This window comes from Mchenga conophoros, linkage group LG18 (assembly GCF_057382185.1).
Source record: "Mchenga conophoros isolate Kocher_MC1m ecotype Shallow Benthic linkage group LG18, M_conophoros_male_GT1.1, whole genome shotgun sequence".
Taxonomy (NCBI): domain Eukaryota; kingdom Metazoa; phylum Chordata; class Actinopteri; order Cichliformes; family Cichlidae; genus Mchenga; species Mchenga conophoros.
In genome coordinates this window covers 25,188,089-25,210,654 of record NC_140543.1, presented here as the reverse complement: position 1 = coordinate 25,210,654, position 22,566 = coordinate 25,188,089, and the positions used below count along the sequence as shown (strand labels likewise).

Sequence of the window (22,566 nt, the reverse complement as noted above, 5' to 3'; positions counted from 1 at the left end):
AAACGGTCCAATCCGAGAGGAAAAGGCAGAGAGAGTCGACGAATGGGAGATCTCAGCTGTGTGGTGGACTGTTAATACACCCAATGGCCTGAGTGGTAGTAACAGTGTGTCCGTGGTGCGGCTGTGAACACACTGGATGGGACGGGACACCTCTGTGTGGGGGACGCAGACGACAGCGGCTGGTACCATCGCGAACAAATCCCGGAGGGACAAATACGTACTCTGGAGAAATCTCTAAGGCTCTACGACCCCTCCTCCCGCTCTGCCGAGATTTAACAGAATGAAATAACCAAGCCGAGTTTGAACACGTCGCGTTTGAGGTAACCACAGGATCTGAACGCTGGGAGATATCCACACACACGGAGGGGGAGAGATTGAGAGAGAGAGAGAGAGAGGGCCATGCACACACTCTCAGCCGCTTTGTAACCACCATCGTCGCTGCTGTGTGTGTGTTTTCGGTGTCTCCTCCTCTTCCTCTGAGCATGGACTGACCATCATCTCTCTCTGGATGATTTGATGGGGCTGCTCAGAGTCATGATGCCGCCCAAGTTGCAGCTTCTGGCGCTGCTGGCGTTCGCAGTGGCCATGTTCTTCCTGGAGAACCAGATCCAGAAGCTGGAGGAGTCCCGGGGAAAGCTCGGTAAGTTTACGGGGCCCTCCGAGCCTCTGATCCCGTCCTGTCAGGGACCACTGCAGGCTTGTGTGTGAGAGTGAGGTCCCTGTATAGATGTGGGCATCACCATTGTTTTGCATTTGGGTCAATCAGAGCTTCCAGCACATATGCTTCACATGGTCCAGACAAAGGTTCACAGTAAGGACGTGTTTTCGTATCTGGGAGCTGTCCTGCTGAACTTTGCATGACTGTGAGGCAAAAATATTGAACGAATTTGAGTATGTGCAGTAAAAGCAGTGCATGCAAATTGAGTCAACCTCTCATCTCATTTTATGCAGTCCAGTGTGAGACAGAAGACTGGGGCGCTTTTTGTCCCTGACTTGATGCATAATGGTGTTTACACAGTATTGTTTTCATTGGAGGTTAACCTGACAGGTATTCTCTGTGCTTATGATTTGGCCTTTCCATTGTTAGAGTTGATGCAAGTGATGAAAATTGACCTTCAGAGTTTTCAGAAGTCCAGGTAGAGATCCAAGATTCCTCTTTTTTTTTTTTTTTTTTTAAATCACACACAGATAATCAGAGATTTCTTCTCCCTGCGAAATGACTTATATGTGTAAATCCCCCAGCTCTCTGTCAGAGGAATGATCAGCTAATTTAGAAAGATGTGAACGTAAACTGTGCCTGGGTCTTAATGGTGCTGGACGCAGACTGTAAGGCCAGGGCGGTGAGTGAGGAATATATCCCAGTGTTCACAGGGCAGAAAGCAGCTCTTTGCTTAAAGTACTTCTTAGTAATATTTTGTATTCATGGGGGACACCGCACTGCTGCAAATCCTCTCATGCCCCCATCACCAAACTCTTTCCTCTGATTGAAACGTGGCCGGCGCTGCCTTCAATTCCCCTCGCTGGCTCCCACCAGGGGCTCAGTCCCAGTAAAGATCTGGGACATTGGAGGATTATCTCTCTGGTGCTTCCACTTTGGGGATTTTTTTTTAAAGCCGTGCAGACACTGTGAGAGTGCAGCCAGCGTACCTCAGGGGTTCACACCACATCTATTTGAAGGGAAGGCAGCCGGGGGACCTTTTGACATGTGGCAGCAGGGAAAAGCACAGGTGTAATTCTGTGGCAGAGGTGATAGCAGGAATGAATTCAATCCAGGCGAGGCAGTTTGGGGGTCCTGATGGCGCGTGGGCTGGCTCAGGCACGGCTTACAGTTAAAACTGGTGAAGGAAAAATCTCTTTGGCATCATTACACAAAGGAACCTGTAATAACTTTTCACTATTTTTAAGTTTAAGTGGTCTGAGAGGGAGCAAGACTCCCTCACCTCCTCTGAGCTGTTTTTTAGAAAATCTAGCCCACGACAAGGGACCCTGTCCCACAACTGCAACCTTCATCAGTCAGTTGTTCAGAAGGTAAAATATGGCCCGTGTAACATCCCAGAGCTGTGGGTTACCAGCAAATCCCCACTTAAGGGTTGTAAATTAAAAATGAAAACGTATTTTCAGGCAAAAATTCCATTTCAGCTTCTCAAATGAGAGTTGTTTGTTTTTTTTGTTTGTTTGTTTTTTTTAACACTTGCGTGACAGCAGTTCGAACATCTGTGGGTTTTTCGAAGTCAGCTCCAATTCCACTAGTGAGCAGCAGGTTTACCGATGAGTGGATCGACTTATGAAGCCACCTGAATATTTTCTGCTTCGATTTCTGGGCAGAGAACCATCATTTGAGTGTGTCGCCTTTGCTTTGTGAAACTGAGTAATATACTGATCATTGTGTGTGTATCCCGGTCACGTGTTGTATGGCATGTGCTCTGTGGTCACGTCTCCTTTGTGTTACGGACTAGAGGAGGTGATCTATTTATCCGACGGCTGGTGGTTCGATCTCTGGCTCTTCCAGTGTGTGAGTGGGTAAATGAGTGATGTTGTTTAAGAAGTGCTCACACAGAGTAGAAACGTGCTATGTAAGAAGCAGGACGTTTACCATTTGTCAGCCCAGGCTGACCTTAGAATTTAAACACAGTCCTCTGAGAGAGAACGTCATGCAGCTGTTACCCTGGGAAGGATGTTAGTTCAGCCTTGTTGATAGTCAAAGCTGTCAGTATTTTTCTTTGTTGTTTTTTCTGGTCATAACCAGCCTAACCTAAGTGCTTCTATAGTGTAGAGGTTTACGCATTTGTCTAATGAGTGAGATGCCTGGTTCAGTCCCAGGAGAGACACAAATCTCCCGGAGGTGACTCCCGGTGACTAACAGCAGCTGAAAGTAGCTTTATCAGCACTACCTTAGCTTGGCAGGCTGAAGGTGTAAAATAAAAAATATTGTAGTTTCATATTTATATCATTTGTCTTTGGAAACGTGTGTGTTAGGGGACTTTTTTGGAATTCACTTTATTAATGAGATTATATGACATCTGCTGCAGACCACAACAATCTGCTTGGATTAAAAAAAATCTAATTAGATGCTGACAGCTCAAATCCTGCATATCAAAGTACTTACTTCATTTTATGTTTATACCCTGGACTCTACTAGAGTAGCTTTGCATGATTCACAGTTCAAAATAATCCTTATTTACCTGATATTGAATCGTGTTGGAGCCTCTTAAAGCCCCTTTCCATTAGTATGTAGTCGGCTCGACTCGACTCAGTGTTTAGGGTTTTCCATTAGGTGATAGTACCTGGTAACGGGTACTTTTTTACTAGCTGCTCGGCCGGGGTTCCAAGCAAGCTGAGTAGAAAATGTGGCGTCACGCACATTTGGTGGTACTCAATTATAATGGAAAAAGAACGAAACCAAGTGGAGTAGGTGCTCTAGTAAGTGGAAGAGACTCTTCTGGTGTCTGAAACAAACTGTATAGATCCTCTTTGAGAAAACTTTCCTCTGATTGGCTGCCCTTCATAAACAGGTTTGCTGGTGGGTGGAGCTTCTGTGATCACAGCCAGAGCTGTGATAACCATAATAGGGATATGTCTTCTCCTTGACATCATATAGATCAAAGAGTAGGATAAAAACTCTCTGAAGCCTGAGCTTTTGGCTTACTGGGATTACTTTCACATATACTGACCTCGGTGTTTAAACATGTTTAGCACCGCAGCAGTATTTATGTGTCTGGGGGGAAAAAGGCAGGCGTAATAGGTCCACCTTTAGGGCAGCTGATTAATAGTTAGATATTATCAGATCAGTTGATGTTGGAAGGCGTTCTGGCCAGGTTATAAACAAGAAGCACTCAGAGGGTGCTAACATCCGCCAAGGCAGCGGAGTCTCCCTGTGCAGTATTTACTTTTAAGGTAATGGTGTTCTATTTTATATATTCATTTTGTTTTCTTTGTGCTCCAAGATGTTTTTAGTGTAGTTAAAAACTAAAGCAATGTGTAGGGTTTTGTTATTTGCTCTTTTTTTTTTTTATACTCCTATAGGACTTTTTAATCAATTTGACCTTCAACTATATCTGTTGACCTTAAAGGGAGGTCAGAGGTCAAATGCGGCATGATATATGGTACTTTCCATATATGGACAGCACACACCACACTTCTTCAATCATAGTGTCTAAGCTATAATGCTTGTTGCCAATTTTTAACCAATAAATCAATAAGTTGACCTTGTATACCTTGTTGAATTTAAGCTAACTTGTAATGGACTGTGAACATAAGCTCACTCTACACCCCTACAAAGATTTCATGCAATTTGTTCAAAAGTTTAGGAGCTATCGTGTATACAGGCAGAATGACTTGCATGTACGCAAACCAAAAACCACGACCTCCTTAGCGGAGGCTTAATCTTAATTGAACAAAGCTGAGATTTCCCATGTTGGAACAATCAGGAGTCCTGCAGGAATAGATGGCTATATTGGTCTGTGACATAGTTTACTGCTGCCGTAAAGAGCTATACTTTACACCCAGCGAAAACCCAAACACACACACACAGCGAAAGCTGAAACACAACCTGAGAGGCCTTTTCCCTCACCGCCCACCACCATGAGAATCTGTTGACTTGGCAAAAAGCAGTCTGATGGATGACTGGACTCGGTGGACGTCTGTATAACGGAGCTCTGAATTATGTGCTGCATAGCCAAATAGTTGTGACTGATGCCTTCATGTGCTGACAGACAGCCAGGGGGCCGGTTACAATACCAGGTACGCCTGTTACAGATGCATCTGTGCAACAATGAAAAAAGAAGGTGGGGGTCTAAATGTAACTGAAAATGGGGATAGGGGTTTGAAAAGATGAAGATCTATGTGATCATGCCGTGTCACGCTATTACTTGTTCACTGTGAAATTTTTGTGGGATTGAGTAACGGAAACGTGCGCCTCACAGCATGGGATCGAATTACGCAGCATCCAGGTTGAATCATTTCTCCCATTAGACACCACCCGCAGGGCGGACAAGCTGGGATTTGTTTCCAAGCTAATCTTCATCCCAAGGTTTCACTTAGAGGAGCTTCCTGCATCAGAAACACGCTGTGGTGCAACTGCGTGTCCCGCTGTGGGCCCCGATCCATAATTCTGACAGGATTCCTCTCTCCGGCTTCTCACCGGCTCGGCTGCCGAGCGGGTCGGCGGTAACGCAGACGGGATGTGCAGGGATGGATGGAAAATAAAGTTTCTGTAATAAAGAGCCAAACAGAGAAGCATCCAAGGCTTCTCTCGCCCCGTCAGAGTTGTCATTAATTTCCTCTCAGTTCACGCCTGACCTTGAAGAATATCACTCTGCTTTGTTCTCAGGTTTGAGACTGAAAATCAGGAGTAATGTTTCCCTAACAGGAGACAAGCGCCCAGTTTGATTCAGCAGGGACTGGATCTTCTCCAGAAGTTGACAAAATGTAATGAGGTGGTTAAAAGCCAAACCACATGTTTTTTTGGAGTTTTTTTTTAAATCACCTTAAACCAGAGAGAATCCCGTGCTAAAAATGACTGATGGTGACAAAGATGTAAGTGTAAATCGTTGCTGGGGTTCGTGACACAGCTGAATAATTTTTATTTGTCAAAACTGTGAGTGCCTCCTTATTTTGTTGGAAATGTCTCGATGAATGGATAGCGGTGCCTTTCACTTTCAGGAACACTTTCTTCTTCTCCCATCTTTTCTGCCTGAAAGCATGTTCATTACATAGCTGAGTGCATCATTATTTGTGCCTGTCCTTGCTACCTTGCTTTTATAAATTGAAGCCACGCTAAACGTATTTTCCTCGTGGAGAGGCTCGGCTTTTCAGCAGCTTCTGTGCCTGTTTTAAAGGTTTTTAGATCAATCAGAACCGAGCCGTGGCCGCGCAGCTATATGTCGCAGTTTCATTCTAGGGTTAGATAGTGAGGGCTGTGGAAACAGACACATTTCTTATTAGGGTGTCGCCTCGTGGCCCTTCTAACTGGAGAAAAAACAAAAAGACCTCTTCAGCTCTCTGCCCTGCAGGCCATGTGAGGGTTGCGTGTCTCCCAGCAGGGCACATGCTCAAAGACTTTCTTCTTCTTTTTTTTTTTTCTCCCCCCATCGGCATCATCGCTTTTTTCTTTTTTTACTGGCCGTTACTCACCCTGATTAAAGGAATTCAATTTCCATCTGTTGCGTGGTGATATTCAGTTCCAGACACAAGCGGCTCTGTGATGAGCTCTGAAGAGAGAAGAGAGATGCTGTTGAATGCAGAAAAAGGAAGCCTCGCGCTCATTGTCGGCGTGTTTGCAGAGCTGACGTGAGACGTTTAAGCATTCATTTGTTGCCGCAGCCCATCGCTGCGGGGCCCGCGTTTGAATTTGACTTTGATTGTTATGCTGGGCACTCACAGCCCACACTCCAGCGCTCGGGGAACAGGGGGACGTGGTCAGGAATTTGCTCTTGGAAGGACATCGGTCAGGCACCGCTACCCTGTCCTCACGCACGCCCTCGCAGACTTTAATTAGACGGCCTGATCGCTTTCTGAGCCGGCCTGCCGCTGTCTCCTCCTCCTGCTGCTTATGTTGGAGATCGAGCTGCAGTTGTGTTTGAATGTCACTCTTTTTATGTCTCCCTTTACTCCTACACATTTGTCAAGAGGATGTCAGCCGGTGTCTGTGAATCACTCGACACCAAACAGTGGCTTCCTTTCTAAAGTTAATTGGTGACGCGTTGGCAGCGCTCAACTAGACCCGTTTAAACCTGAACCTCCTTGAACGTGTCAGTTCCAGCTTCTCTTCATCTCTTCTCGTCTTTTCTTTGGCTATGCCGCTGAGATTCCCTTTGAACTCTCCCTGACACCCTGCATCTCTGTTTTTAGTTTAAAGGGGGGAGGGTGCATAAGTCATTTCCTTTCACTCTGCACCTTGGCATCTGCTACCAAGCAGCCGGTAGCGCCTATTGCCCGGACCTGCCAGCTCAGTCACTCTCTGATACGTGCCATTTGAGCAGCTAATGGAGAGGAGCCCGCTGAAGGGATGGGCATAGGTGTCAGGGATGGATTTGTTATGGGAGACTGGGAGGCAGAGTGTACTAATGGTCATACTGGGCTCTTTGCTGTATTGTTAGAAGCAGGCTCTGATTGAGGCCGAGGATTTATGGCCCCTGGCGTGCACTTTGTGCGACAGGAAATGTGTTCCTGCAAAGTGGAGCACGCAGCAGCAACCGGAGCCGGCTCTGCCTTTGCTGCCGGAGCAGGATGACAGACAGGCTAATCGGGGTGTTATGGACGGTTTCACACCCTGGATGTAATTGGAAGCTGTTCTAGAAGAGCAACCCACTCTACTACCGCTCGGCTGGCCCGTCCCCAGTACTCCCTTCCTACCTCCTCTCAGGCTCTTCCCTCCTCACTGTCTTCATATTTTCCGGCGTCACTGCCGGGGGAAGGTGTCAGCTCACTCAACGTGATAAAATTGGCTTTGAACATCACGCGACGCGGAAAGCCTGCCGGTCATGTTATATCGGCCAAGCTCATTTTGACGACGGGAGGTGTGACTGACAGCTGCTGAGATATTATTTAATTAAAATGGAAGTGAACACTGACTCTGAGAGATGATGTATAACGACGTGTTTAAGGCCATTTAAGGTGAAATGTATAAATTTAGTAAAAGAAAAATCATGATTTGACAAAAAAAAGAGCTTGAAATAAACAGTTTTTATTTTATTAAGTAAGTAAATCAGACACAGTGTCAAGAAAATAGTTGGTACTTTAGCTCATAGTCACCTTATCTGACTGATATGGCACTTTTAAGACCAATAACTGTCACGGATTGCCGGGGCAAGCCGTGTGGAATTGTAGAAAGGGACCAAAAGGCGGCAGCTCTGGTGCAGGTGAGTGTTTATTCACAGAGGTGGGTAAGTACAAACAACGGTGGCGACAAAACATGAAACTGGAAACCTAAACTGGGTAAACTAATAAGACAAACCAGAAACGAGGATGCAGGGAGGTCCGGAGAAATACATACGGGAAGACGCAGGGAGACCGAGGGGAAACAACACAGACGAACCAGCAATTACTATGACAGAAGACACAACTTAAATACACTCAGAGAACACAGGGGGATTACATACAGGTGGGAACACAGCTGGGAGTGATCACGTGACGAGAGTAGGGAGACAAACTGAAACACTCACATAAGAAGCAGACCTTCACAATAAAACAGGAAACACATACACGCAATGACATAACACACCAACTTAACACAGACTGGGGGACACAGAACATAGGAACATGAACCATGAAACAGAAGAGTATAAACACCCAAGGTAACCAAAACCACAGAATACTAATAAACTAAACAAACACGGAGTCGCAGACTCCGGATCATGACAATAATGATATTTGCTGATATAATTAGTAAGTATCCGGTTATAGTTATAGATATTGTTCATCCTAAAACCGAGGCAGTTAACAAAGAAAGTTTCATCCAGATTGATTAACATAGGAGTCGTACACACATACCTTAGATCAGCGGTGCCCAACCTTTTTTCACCACAGACCGGTTTATGCCCGACAATATTTTCACAGAACGGCCTTTAAGGTGTCGCGGATAAATACAAAATAAAAGTAGTACCGGTACCGAAAAAAAGAAGATTTATTGAAAAGACCCAGGACAACCGAGTAAACGATAAAAAGGATAACAAAATAACGCTGACAACCGATAAAAACCCTGAAAACCATACATTTCACACCTGAGCCTCAACTCTCGTGGCCTGGTACCAAACGACTCACGGACCGGTACCGGTCCGAGGCCCGGGGGTTGGGGACCGCTGCCTTAGATCATTATCGCATGATTTTAATTAATTAACTCAGGCTTGGAGCGGAAAGGTGCCCTCTGGTGGCCAAACTTTGCAACATCAACACCCATAACATGCCTGAAGGGTGTTTCTTGGGTTTCTTCTTTGATGAACATAGTTAGCTAATATCGGTCGATAATATTGGTTCACTAATAAATCAGTCGGGCTCTAATGGATATGCCGATTGAGATGACGTCATGTTTTGGGACTTTTCCGAAATATAAACACAGATTCTTGTTAGTCAGAAGCAGCCTGGCTTCACTCTGTTGCAGCTCCTCAATAAAATAAAATACATCTACATTGTTTACATTCGCTGGTACCTCTGTCTTTAAAATCTGTTTATATACAATTTTCCCCTTTGTCACTTTAATCTCATTGAATAGGTTTGTCCCACTACATTTACAACATGGAAATATTGAGATTTTTCTTGGAGCTTTGCCTCCTTTTCCATTAACTTTTTCTGTTCACCTGTAATTACGCTGACATCCCTAACATGCTAACATGTACTAATGTGACTTTTCCTCCTGCTGATCTCAGAAATGATCTGTCCTTTACTCGTCGCTCTACTTTTTTTTTTTTTTTTTTTTTAATGATATTAAATGCTACATGAACAAATTTACACCGGAGGCGTACTTAGTTAATCCTGTGCGCTTCTGACAGACAACGGAGCCTGTGGTTGTAAACACGTGACAGCAGGTGTCAGTTTCCTTGCTTCTCCTTTAGCGGGGCTTCATTTTTCTCCTCCTCCTGACAGGAGAAACAGCAAGGGGCTAATAAAACCCCGCCGTGATAATGACTTATAATGGCACTGCTCTCATCCAGCTCTTTCTGGATCAATACTTGTAAACAACTTCTTCATTTGCTCGCTGAGCCCCTTTTGTGATATTCAAATCCCTCTTGTGTTTTACGAACCCCACTGGACGAGCGCATGAAATGAGAATATCTGCTGCTGGATTTGGAAAATAAGGCGCCATCAAAGGAAGAGGAAGTGAGGTGGAGAGGGGTGAAACGCAAGAGATGATTTAATTTTCATTGTCACACAAAAATATTTAAAGCCATGGCTGGTGGAAATCGTAAGCCTCTACGGAGCGGGGGGGGGGGGGGGGGGGGAATGAAGAAAGCAAGCCTGCAGCATTTTTACAACCCATTTCATCAGAGCACAGAGGGATGTAGGAGGAAGGAAGGCTGAGCAGCGCTGCCCTTGTTCTTCCTCAGCCTCCGGTTCATCTTTGCTTCTAATTGTCGCAGAGTGGGCTCAAAGCCGTTCAGCGCGTTCACCTGTGACATGTCCAGCACCGCGCGTCCTCGGGGAAGAGCTGCTAATTTCATGCCACCACGCTGTTTCCAATCAGGCTTCTTCTCATCCATTTCTTTATTTCCCTTTTTTTTGCACTTTTCCCCTTCTTCCTGTCAGTGATGGAGCGCCTGACATTCAGCTAGAAAGTTTTGGTTGGTTGTGTTTTTTTAGGCAGAATACAAATAAGTACAAACACCTGGGTTGAGATGTGTGTTTGTGCGTGCGCAACACTTACTAATGAAGTATCTGGGCTGCTGGACGCACAGGTCCGACACTCGGAGGATAAGTAGATTCGTGTGTCTGCGTCCCTTTCTGTTTTTCATCAACGTCTGCTCAGGCAGTGAACGCCACGCACCAGATTGATTGATCGAGCATTTTTGTTTTTTCTCGTTAGCGTAGTGTCTCTGTGCGCCCTGCTCCTCCTGACCAATACTAATGTGCTAAAGCAGTGCACCGGATTAGATTCCTGCTAATTGTGACCTTATCAAACAGACTGGATGCCGGCTTGACACGATTGATTCAATGCTACATGTGAGCATTGCCTGGATCGAGTAATAAAGGGCCTGTTGTGCAGGTCAAGTGTCCTTTCATTCCCCCTTCTTTTTTTTTTTTTAAATTTATTTACAGGAGCAGATCAGTGCAGCTTCTTTAGTGTAGACATTACTAGGCATTTCAACACTTCCCCCAAACAACTCCCAAATCTCCTTCATGCCACACTTGCAGCATCTTAGCTGACTTACTTGGGTAAAAGGAGTCCAGCTGGGTATGGAGTAGTTCGATGGGTTGTTTAAAGGTTAGAGTACAGTCTTGAGGAGACGCGAGAACATGAAGGACATGAAGGGCCTGCACCACTGAGCCACCGTGCTGCCAAATGTTAACCGTTTCCCTCCATAAAGACATCATTTTACGACCTCATTTGCAGCCTCCATGACGTGTTTTGACACCTAAGTGTATATCAATAAAGATGCAGTTTGATGATAGCTGCACAGAGGCCACCTCACTGACCCAGTCATTTTGTTCTCGACGCAGAAACCGCTCAGTTCAGAAAAATACCTTCAAGAGTTGCTCTTCAAGGCTTTCAAGCAGCAAAAGTTAAAACTTTGATATTCCTCTCTCTCTTCAGAGCTGCGCGTAACCTTGACAGCAACACGTAAGCAAATAAATAAAAAGGGTTTAACCTTTAATCTGTGCTGATTACAAGCACGGTGTGGGAAAGTGACTGTTGTGACCAAACAACCAACAGCCTGTTGCCTCTTCAGAGGTCACGGGGCTTCCACGTGACAATCCCTTCCCCTTGCACTGTTTTTAAAAATGTAAATTAAATGGATTACTGTTTATACAGCCCTCATCTACCCTCACTGAGCACTCAGTGCTTTTACACCACCAGCCACCACAGCTGCCTCAAATCGTGAACAACATGGTTAAAATGTGCACGAGCTTCAAAAGCCTGTTGCTATATTAACGTTTACTTATTACGGATGCCACCCACAGTCGCTTGTTAATTCATTCGGGTTCCATTTACATATTTTTGCATTTTGCTCTCAAATACCATCATTAAACTGGTATTCTAATGCGGCCTAAATAAAATAGGAATGCAGCCCTGTGAAACCCTCACTGAAAACAGCATTAAAGGGATTTTAACACTCTGCCCTAGTGTGTTGTTCCTTTTTTAATCAGTAAATCAGACTATAAATGCATCCAAGTGGCCTGAGAGGCTGTACCAAGAGTAACCCTAGCAGACCTAAAGCTGTTTATTTCTTTTATATGAATTCTGCATCATAGGTTTTAGAAGGAAGCTGGTCTCGTTGGTTGGGAAGCTCCCATTTTACAGTCTAGTTTCATTTTTGACTTTTGCATGAATGACAGGGTGAAGTGCTGGCTCAGCTGCTTACTCTCGCTGAAAACTGAGCACAGACTTCTTGGACGACCTGTCAGCATAATTAACCTTCTTATTTTATTTGATATCTGATTTAAGTAAAAACGGTCCAGAAGACGCCAACATCGCAAATGCTGCTGAAAGGTCCAGTTCACTGACTACGCTTTGCTGTGTCCATGGTGATGTAAATTTTAAGCGTTTGTCCACTTCAGACTGGGGAGTTAAATATCCCAGTCCCACCCACAGAACCTACAGATTTGCACAAATGAGAAAACGACTCAGAGAAACCAAAACCATTATTGTACCCGACTGTAAACATGTTTATTCCTGCTGTGATGTTGGGTAATTTTGGTGCTCTGTGAGGATTGACTTTCTTTTGGAGCTGGCCTCATGTGGCCATCTCAGATACTCTAATTTCCACACTGTTGATTTTCACCTAGTTTACCCACAATGCATCACGGCCATAGACGGTTTAACCAAGGACACAGGTGTTGCACTAGTTGTAACTAGCAGAAATGGGTAGCGGGTTACAGGGGTGGGCATTAGCGCGTTAGCTTAAAGTCTGAGTCGCTAAAGGAGTTAGATCGTCATGGTAACATATAGGTTCAGGCTACGTTCAGAGTCTGAGTTTAAAATTGACTCTCAGTGTGCATCAAGTGTGATATACGTTCCAGTTTATATAGACCACTTGTTGATGTTATTGGTACCGCTGACTGAAGTTACTGCAGTGCAAACTGTGGTTTGCTTTATCAGAGGATTCGCAGTCATTCAGCTGGAGATGCAGAAAATACTTAAATGATTTTTGTTTTAATGTTTTGACCTGATCTACAGCTTTGATTTCCAAATTTATAAGTTATCTTTGTAGGGTAATTATTAATCAGTAAACTTAATTTTACTTTGATCTGGTGACAAACTAAAGCAACAGTTCTTATTGTTTGGGGTTTTTTTTTTTTTTTTTTTTGGTTTTTTTTTTTTTACATCTTCTTTATTAGTCATATCTGAACACACTGAGTGACATTTAACATTTGCATGCATACAGATAAAAGTTTCAGAGCTAGAAATAAACTACAGCGCCAGCAGTAAAAATAAATGAATTAATTAACTCAAGAATTTATATTTATCTAACTGGTTGAGCTTGCAATGTTCATGAATTCAGGACTAATCTGCAGCATTACTCTCTTTCACCTTTTTTGCAGCACCAGTGTTGCATTTTACTGTTACACTGTAATATTCTGCATAGATCTCGATCACCCATTCCCCTGGTAAGGTCTCTGATTGGAGTAGTCAGCACTCAATTGATCTGTTTTGTGAAGAAGAAGAGCTTCAAATGGTTCCTTCTTATGCAGCCTGAAGCACGGAGACTGAAGCAGAAAGCCCGAGTTAACGGAGAAAGCTAATAACCATCGTCGTGATCCTCATTCTCTCCGACTAGGTTTTTAGGTTTTGTCAAGCCAGTCAACACAAAGAAAGCCTGGCTTCTTTCAGCTCACCTCATTTGCAGTCTTTACACAAAAACATCATTAAAATCAGAACGTTTGCACATCTGCTAACCTGAAAATCCATTTTTATGCTTTTACACCTGGGGAAAGACGTTTTCTTTGGAAAGATGTTTTCAGATGTGTACATTGTATAAGAATTGGTGACGTTGATCAAAAGGATCAATGACTTTTTATTCTTTTATGTCCATTGCGAGTTTCTGCCATCTGGCTTATGGTTTTGTCGAGCGAAAGATTTTATTGAGCAATCCAAACTCTGACAGACCCGAAAAATGGGCAGGATTATTTTATCAGCATCTTGAGAAGCCATGTGTATTTATATCCTCGGACGACCTTACACACAGCGGAAAGTTTCATATCGATCCAACACGGTGAGGTTTATAGACTTCAAACTGGAAATAGAAAACAGAGACTCAATGCTGACTGAAAATCCTGAGTTTAGACCTGCAGCTGAAGAGCGGAGTGGGACCTGATCTCCTGATGGTGAACTCGGTTCTTCATCCTTGGCCTGCAGATGCTTTACGTGAAGAGATGAAAGAAGAAGACAAACATAAATGTTCACCTGTCCCACCCACTTATCATTATTAAACCTATGAATAGCTGTTGTCAGCTCCATCTAATAGAGTGTGGAGTTTTCCCCGGACTCCCATACATGCATTATTAATTACGTGTTACGGGGCGAAGAGGCGCAGAAGCACAGTCAACACAGGATATCTGAGTTGTGCTTGCAACCAGATCTGCACTGTTATACAAACATCGTTGTTATATCAAGATACAACTGCTCTGAGGAAGACTGCAAATCTATATGCATTCAGCCGCTTCAGGTTTCTGCACAGATTTGACTGCAGCGTTTGTGAGCCTTTGAGTGGAGGAAGCATTTAGCAGTGACAGAGACCTTCCTGCCGTGGGTTTTTTTTTCTCCTTTTAGCAAATGCATTTACTGGCTCATCCTCTCGACAACACACGAGTTACCCACATATTATTCTCCTTCCCTTTGAAGCGCAGCTGCCTCTGAAAATGTTGGCTAATTCCCACTGCTTAGTCACTGACAATCTGTGCCAAGATGAGATCTGTTCCAATCAATCGCCCCCCACCCCACTCCTTTGCAACTTGTCAGACCCGCCTTTACTTAACAAGGCAGGGGAATGATGAGATCTGCCATCTGTGTAAATTGCTCCATAATCTCATCTGACTGGTTGTTTTCTGATGAAGCAGACAGAACGTGGCCGCCTTTACTCTTTCGGTTTTTCCCAGACATTATTGGCTCACCTGTCAGACAGCACTACTGGCTTCGATCGCGCCAAAGACATATTAGGGTGGGAAATGGCAGGTTGAACCATGATGATTATCACCTCCATCTATCCTGGATTGTTATCATTAGTGTGGAGACATGTTTCGCATTTAGACTAGAAGATAAAAACGGCCCGCATGTGTTTGGGGCTGACTCGGTGTACTATTTGAATTTGATCCTGCTTCTTCATCATCATCATCTGTATTTCAACTCCCCAGTTAAAGCCGACACTTTCAAAGCATTTTCTGCCAAAAAAAGGGCACTTTTGTAGTTTGTAGTCTGAACGTCTTCCTCCTAAATGACATTCAATGGAGTAATTGTGGACTCGAGACCCATACCACCTAACCACTGTCTGCGCTGACAAGGGTGCGTTTTGTTGTCGTCTCCCCATCTGAGGGATGCTTTGTGGGTATTTTCATGACAGAGATACCCTTGTTTTCAGCTACTTTTGTTGGGAAGCGGGGAAAAAATGTCGTTTTGAAGCTTTACAGGAGGATACGTGACCTTTACGTGGACTGTTTTTGATTAATTCAATTCCAGAGCCGACGCAGAAGCAGCAGAGAGGGCGCTTCCATCGCCCTCGGGTCGTTATAGGTGGAAATCTGACCTTAACAGTGCGTCTCTGCACCTTCTAGTAAAAGCAGAACAAACAATTAAACAGAGAAACTCTCTTTGGTGAGCATTTATAGAGCCTCGCAAAGCAGCAGTGCCAGGTCCTGGGCGGGAAATATCGCGTCACTGTGAAACTTGTTATTTATTAGGATCTGCAGTGTAGCCAGACGTTTTATTTTCACACGTCACCTCCCTGGCTGGTTTGAAATAGTGGAGCCTTCCTGTTACTTATATTAAAATCTGACTTTGATGCATTGTTCGCCATCATTTAAAGCATTCTTAATCAAACTTCCCCTCCTTTTACGATCAATCTAGACAACAGACCAAACGGAGGCTCATTACATCTTCTTGTAGACAATAAATTTTTGTGTGTTTCTGTGCTGCTGCTGTCACTGACATCCCCTCAAATGTTGACTTGAATTCTCCTGGCTAAACACATACCAGTAAATCATCGCTCATACTGGGACTGTAGATGTATAGATTAGCTACCATGCAGCTATCCTGTGGTTAATGTTCTGCCATTAGCAAGCTGCTGCTTTAGCAAGTTTTAAGCTTGGACTAAATACAATTTCTGCAACAAAAATTTAAAGTTATCGTTTACTGTGCGACTCTTGTTTCGCCCTACTCGTCTTTATAACGTTGCTTCAGTTCATTGAGGTTTGCACCACAGCATTTCAGTTAAGGTCTAGACTTTCACCGGACCTTTGCAGCAGCTTGATTTTCTGTTGTTGATTTGTTGCTGTGCATGGCTTAATTGTCCTGTCGTATGAGCCAGTTTGTGCCAAGCTTTAGCTGTCACACAGATGATTGAGATTTGACTCTAGATATGACTACAGAGGACATCGTTCCAGAAGTCTTCAGGTTTGGTCAGATGATACTTTGTAAGAGGGAAAAGGCTATTCCTGGAAATCTTTCCAAACAAACTTTAAATTAGTTCAGTCATATTTTTTTTTCTTCTAATCGTACTGTCGTGAATTTTAATTTGTAACATGTTAACAGACCTGTAGAGTCTGAAATCTAGGTCTTCATTTTTTTAGTTTCTCTGAACATTGCATGGTCTAAATTTGCTGGGATGTTCACACCTCGGAAGATTATGGTGTTTTCTTAACCCTCCTGAATGCTCCACGCCTGCTTTTATAGAGATGCTCACACTTAATCAAGTGCACTGGATTAAAAGAACAGATCTGCAATTTATCGCCTTAATTTCTATGGAAGTAGTAAAGGTGTACTTAGTTTTTCACACTGCTGTAGCTGCTAATTAGTGCTAACACATAAATTACACCTAGCTGTCACTTAGAGCACTCCTCTTATATAAATTGTAATGGAAAAGTAAGAGTTGAAGAGCAAACCCGTTATTTGCTCAAGGATGTAAACATTTTAGTTTCTGCAGGGACCGACTCGCTTCAAGTCGGTCCCATGCAGTTCCTCATGTGGCCAGTCGAGGAACTGCAGTTTTTGCCAGTTTGCAATCACAATTAGCTAATCCAGTGGTTCCCAAACTTCTTTTTGCTAGGCCCCGCTTTGTTTTACAAGAATATTTGTAAACATTTTTTTTTATTTTCATGCCCCCGCAATGGCTCTGCTCCCCACACTTTGGGAAACTCTGTTAGTGCTCTGTCTCATAAAAGCTACTTGTTAATTTATTATAGTGCCTTCATTATTCTGTTCACACACCACTGACAGGTTGTCAGCCAGCAGATACATCTTAGCAATCAGAAATAAAATCATGTATCTGGCCACATGGAAAATGGAAATCCAAGTCGTTTTTCTTTTACCTCTAGTTGGGCTCCACCAGCTCATTGGGATAATATCGGTTCTTTTATCTAATAATGCTGAGGAGACCAAAGGCTGGTGGCATCCCTGCTACTCCAGCTCTGCCTCATAATAAACAGTGAGCAGATTCTCTGGCCACATTTTTGTCTGTCTCCATCTCAGACCTGGTTCGTCCTGGCCTCCCTCCTTCTCCATAAAGCCCCCGCCTCCTTCTGTCTCCCCCAGCTGTACGCTACTGCGGAGAAGCGACGAGTGAATGAAACCTTTCTTTGAGCGTCAATGTTGCACTTATGTGTCAAATCTAGCGGAGAAAAAGTTCCACGGCGTTAGCAATTACCCCCATTTCCTTAGCACTTCAGTCTGCTGGAGACTTCTCTGTTTTTGTTTTGGTTTCTTTCCCACTGAAGTAATGTGCAATTAAATAAAAGTTTTCATGTGTGGTTTTAAAGTTTAAAGGAAGGTTGCTTTTTTTTTTCTCCTTTTTTTATAATGCGCTGCAGTGTGCGTGGGTTTTGCACGTCTCTGTTCCTGTCTGTCATTCTGATCTCGTTTGAATGCACCCAACACCTTCACAGCCACTTAGTGCAAGCGGCCTTGTTTATCTGTCTCTGTGTTCGGTTCTCTGCGGCTGCCAGCAGCGCTGAAAAGCTGCACCAACCGATTCCTCTCACAACATGTTTCATTTTCCTTGTCATCGCTTAACTAACAGTGCCAATGCAGGTTCTGCTCCGTTTGGTCATCCCTGAATCTCTCCCTGTCGGTCTGACTTTACTCCTTTTTCCTCTGATAATCCACCCTCTGCTAAATGTGTCCAAAGGCTGAATTATATTAGAAATTCAGAAGTGCACAATTTATCCAAATGTTCGTGAGTGCTGCAGTGGTGACATAACTGTCCCCCTGGAAACCTGGCACTGCAAAACAGTAGCATGCATCCAAGTCTATATAGAGGGGGACGAGGAGAAACAGCAGCAGTAGACTAACTCAATTTTTTTTATATATACAGCAGCAACCTAGATCTCCTGCCTGTCATCCTTCATTGATTTTGCAATCCAGCGGCATCCAAGCAGAACCATACAAGCCCATAGACCTCAGTCTGCCGCTGATAGCCGATCTCTATTACCCACCTAGCTCAAGGCTTCGGTTCGAGGGGCTAAACTTCTCAGGGGAAGAGTCAGAGAGCTCCAACTGGCGTAACGGAGCGACGGTAAATTTATGAGCTGCTTGGAGAACGGATCATCTTCTCTCCCCCACTTTTATTATCCCATCAGATCTGACGTGATAGCAATAATACATGACGGCCTGTCACATTCTGCAGATCTGGCGGCGAATATGAATGATGATTTCAAATGCCTGGGTCTAATCGGCGTTAAATTGCTTTAGTAAATATGTTCAGCTACCAGCACTCTGTCTTCCTCCTGTCTCTGACTTTGAATGAAGCTCAGAGTAATAGGCTTGTAGTTGTCACAATGTTTAAGACCCGTGTTGGCGTCACGGTTCATAATTAGCTTTTAATGCACATAGTCGGCTTGAGGGGAGGAAATCGACGGAAATGTGGAATGAAAAGAGGCCTGCTGTGTGGCCATAGTAATTCAGGCTTTTGTTCTCTAATTAAATGACCTCAGAAGGGAGCACTAAGCTTAAGTTTGTGTGTGGGGCGCCCTCTGATATGGAGGTTTGCGCCAAGTGTGTTCAATCTTGCAATGAATAGGGCGTCTACTACAAAGCCCAAGAAGCCCTCTCCGTGTCCCCTTCGTCTCCTTGTTAACTGTTGGAAATTTGGCACAAAACGCCGTGTCTTTAACAAGTGGCTCACAGCCCCTTCACATAGTTCAAGACACTGTAGTTAGGGACACGGTAGCCCCCGGTGTTTTCTCACTATTCTATCCTTCAGTTTTAAAAGCAAGACACTGAAAGACATCCCTGCAAGCTGAAGCTGCACATACTCTTCCATTAGTGTGTTTATTCCACGGCAAAGCAAATTGCACGCTCTTCTCTTTCTTTCTCTTCTCTCTCTGATGTCTGCGGTTCGAGGCGGACAGAGCTGAAGCCTGTGGGAACACATTTTAACAGTTACCTCCATTTATTTGTGTTTGTATTTTAACCATGTGGGCTAATTTGGTTCTACTTTGAACGGGGTTTTGTTTGCCATGCGCACACAGTTTCAAACCGTGTTGTTTTAAATATGCAGCTGCAGTCGAAGCACTTACTCCTTGCTCTGGATAATCCAAAGATCCCCGCTGTCAACAGTTCTCACTGGGAGTATTTTATTTAATGGAAAGTAGTCCCAGTAAAACACTCCTGACAGTGAGGCCTGTGGATTATTTAGAGTAACTGGAGCACTGGAAAAAGTTGCTGTTGAATATTTCAGATGTTTCTTTTTCTTTCTTTAAGCTGTAAGCACTGGAAACACGTTTTCATTCATAATATATTTGGCATGTGAGAAGTGAGGTAGATATGTGGATTAAAGCTGCTTTTAAGTTCAGATGATGAACGTTTTCTGAATAATCAGTAAGAATAGCACAAATCAAACACAAATTTACAGGTTAATTAATTTTGATTCATGAATTGCCAGTTTTATGGAACTTTATATTGTAAAGCAAAGACCCTACAATATCAGAGAGAAAACCCCAACAGTCATGTGACCCCATCTATCAAAACAGGTTATTTTATTGTTTTAGCTATTTTCCAAACAGTACTGAAAATACAGAAATATAATGAGCACGAGCTAAAGTGCAAGCTCTCAGGTTTAATGAAAATATTAGATTAACCATTGAGGAATTACATGTGTCTATATTTGTCATAAAACTTGAGAGTGATTATGCTTTTTTTCATTTTGTTTGTTTGTTTTTGTCCATATAGGCCTCGGTCACACAGGTCTAAAAAAAACCCTTGCAGGTTAAAAGTAATTACAAGGTGATTCTCTCAGTGACACGAACCAGAAACGGAGAACATTCACCTTCAAAATAAAAGTTATGCTTTGCACAGCAACCGACACATTTCAAAAGGTTCAAAATGTCCACGTTTTAAGTTTGCAGAGTTTGACTGCCATCGTGTAATTAGTTTGCAAGTGTTTGGAGACAAGTCGGCATCTTCCATAAAAAAATCCTGGCGACCTCAGCAACCTGTTAGTGATCCAAATAGTCGCAGCACCGAATACTTCTTTGTGACAGCTTTTACACCACCAACTGCCAGCAACCTCCAGCAACCAGCTGGAGGCAGAATGCACATTTTTCCCTAGAAGCAGGTGGTTGCCAATGGGTCATCAATTTCACGGTGACTACCTCTTTCATCCACTTGCAACCAGTCAGGGATTATTTCTTTTTCCCTTGTGGTCGGTGGTTGCCAGCCCTTAAATAACAAAAAGTATGTCATTGTCCAAAATTATATAGACCTCATTGTGGGAAGTATAGGAAAAATAACTAAGATGTAATATAGCGCTGTGCGATATGAACAAAATCTCATATCCCGATATAAGAATTCTATCGTCCTGATAACGATATAAATCACTAAAATGTAACATTTTCTGTGAATTCTGTGAATCTCGGGCAGCTCGACTTGCGGGAAGTGTTTCCAGCTGCGCGTCATGTAGCTGGAGTCGAGTGTTTTAACAGATGCATGAAACTAGACATTTTTAGACATAAGTTGTAACGGCCGCCGTTTTCTTTGTGAGTATTTATTACACGGCGTGCTGCGGGGGAAAGCCTGTTCTAACGTTTGAGCCTAAGGTTTATTTTTTAGCACCTGACGGCTCTTTTTTTACTTCTCATCCGTAAACTCTGTCCATCTGCTCTTTCACGTGATTCGGTTTATTTTGAAAAGTCTCAACAGGATCTTGAGCTTTATTGTGAAAGGTTTATGTGGAACATAAACAAGCGGACACGAGATGGTTTTACCATCGTTGCTGCTAACCACAACGCATAAAAACAGGCGGTGTCCGTCAGTAGTGTGGTTATATTAAATATAAGAGAAAAAGAGAACTTTAAGAAATTAATATAGCCACTACAGTGAGCATCAAAACGATGAAAAAAATATTACAGTAAACAGTTTATTTTGCGACACCACGAAACAAACAATAGCGTAAAATGAAACGATAGACGTTTTTATATCGTCATCCGATATATATCGTTATATCGAACAGCCCTAATGTAAGATAATATTTGGAATAACCATTATATTAAGGTTCCCATCATTCATATGAGTCAACTCTCTGTCAAAACCTTTGAGAATAAAGAGTGTGTCCTTAAGACACCTGGCACTGCACACCCGTAAAACTCTTCTTTTGTCTTTGCCATTCTCTCTCTGCAGTCGCAGTACTCCATTTTAAAAATAATCCAAAAACGACACTTGATCCCACGTTGGGAAAGTTTCAACATAGCAACTGTTATTTCTGTTGTTGTTGGCCAAGGCGCTCTTTGGACGGACATGCGAATGAGTATCTCCATTACAGCTGTTCTGCACGCTGACAGCCTTCAGCCATTACAGCCACCTGGCACGTCTCCACGCCATCAGTCCAGTTGTGAGCATGCGGAAACGACGAGGCACCGTCAGAAACCAGATCTCGCTTTCATGAGTGGAACATTAACAGCTGCTCGGGAAGCTGTAAGAGCAGGGGCTGAGAGTATGTTCGCATTCACACAGATGAAGGGGAGGCTGCTGGAATCGCAGATGACATCTTAATTGGCCTTTTGGTGCCAGATGCCAGCCTGGAAAGACGTCCAGGCCAGGTCCAAGCTGTAACTGTGTCTCAGTTGCCAGGCATGGCATTAGGAAAGGTTTTTAGGAGCCTAGTGGCTCCGCTGGGAGCTCCCACGGGTATTAGGTTCTCCAGTGTTGTGCTGCCTCCCCTCCTCGTACAAACACCCTTCTTCTCTCTCCATGCTTCCTGCAGAGCACTCTGAGGCTTTGTCAACACCCGTCAATCTGAGGCGAATTCAGATAAAGAAAAGCCCAAGGACGACAAAGGCCAGGCCTTCTTTGTGTTCAATCTATTCACACCGAGCTACTGGGGTCTGGCTTTTCTGCAGCTTCGTGCAGTGTTTAGGTGGAAACAGCCCCCCCACGCCTCACAAAAAAACCTCCACCCTTCTCATTTAAGCTACATTGATGTCCTGCAAATATCCAGTTAGCCACAAAATAACTGCCAACCTCTAACCCTGAACCACCTCTTACTGTTCCCTTTCCCACTCCCCTTTATGTGACACCTTTCTCAGAAGAATCATTTGCCATTACCCTGAGCCTGTTCTCCATGCTAGTCCAAATGAAGGTACATTTATTTGATCTAAAATATGAGCAAACACACAGTCCACTCTGCAGTTAAATGAGGAGAGTGAAAGTAAAGGTAGAGGACTGATATTAAAGATGAATCTGATTAGCGAACAAGAGAAGCAGTACCACAG

The 22,566-nt window shown here is 43.6% G+C and overlaps 1 protein-coding gene across 1 annotated transcript in view; it reads left to right on the top strand.

Moving 5' to 3' along the window:
* The first annotated feature begins 6 nt into the window (after positions 1-6).
* hs2st1a (heparan sulfate 2-O-sulfotransferase 1a) overlaps positions 7-22,566 on the top strand; it is a 34,022-nt gene continuing 11,462 nt past the window's right edge. Inside the window, exon 1 of the mRNA XM_085254793.1 lies at positions 7-640. Coding sequence (XP_085110919.1) covers positions 517-640 — 124 coding nt within the window. The 5' untranslated portion in view covers positions 7-516. The remainder of the gene's footprint in view (positions 641-22,566) is intronic.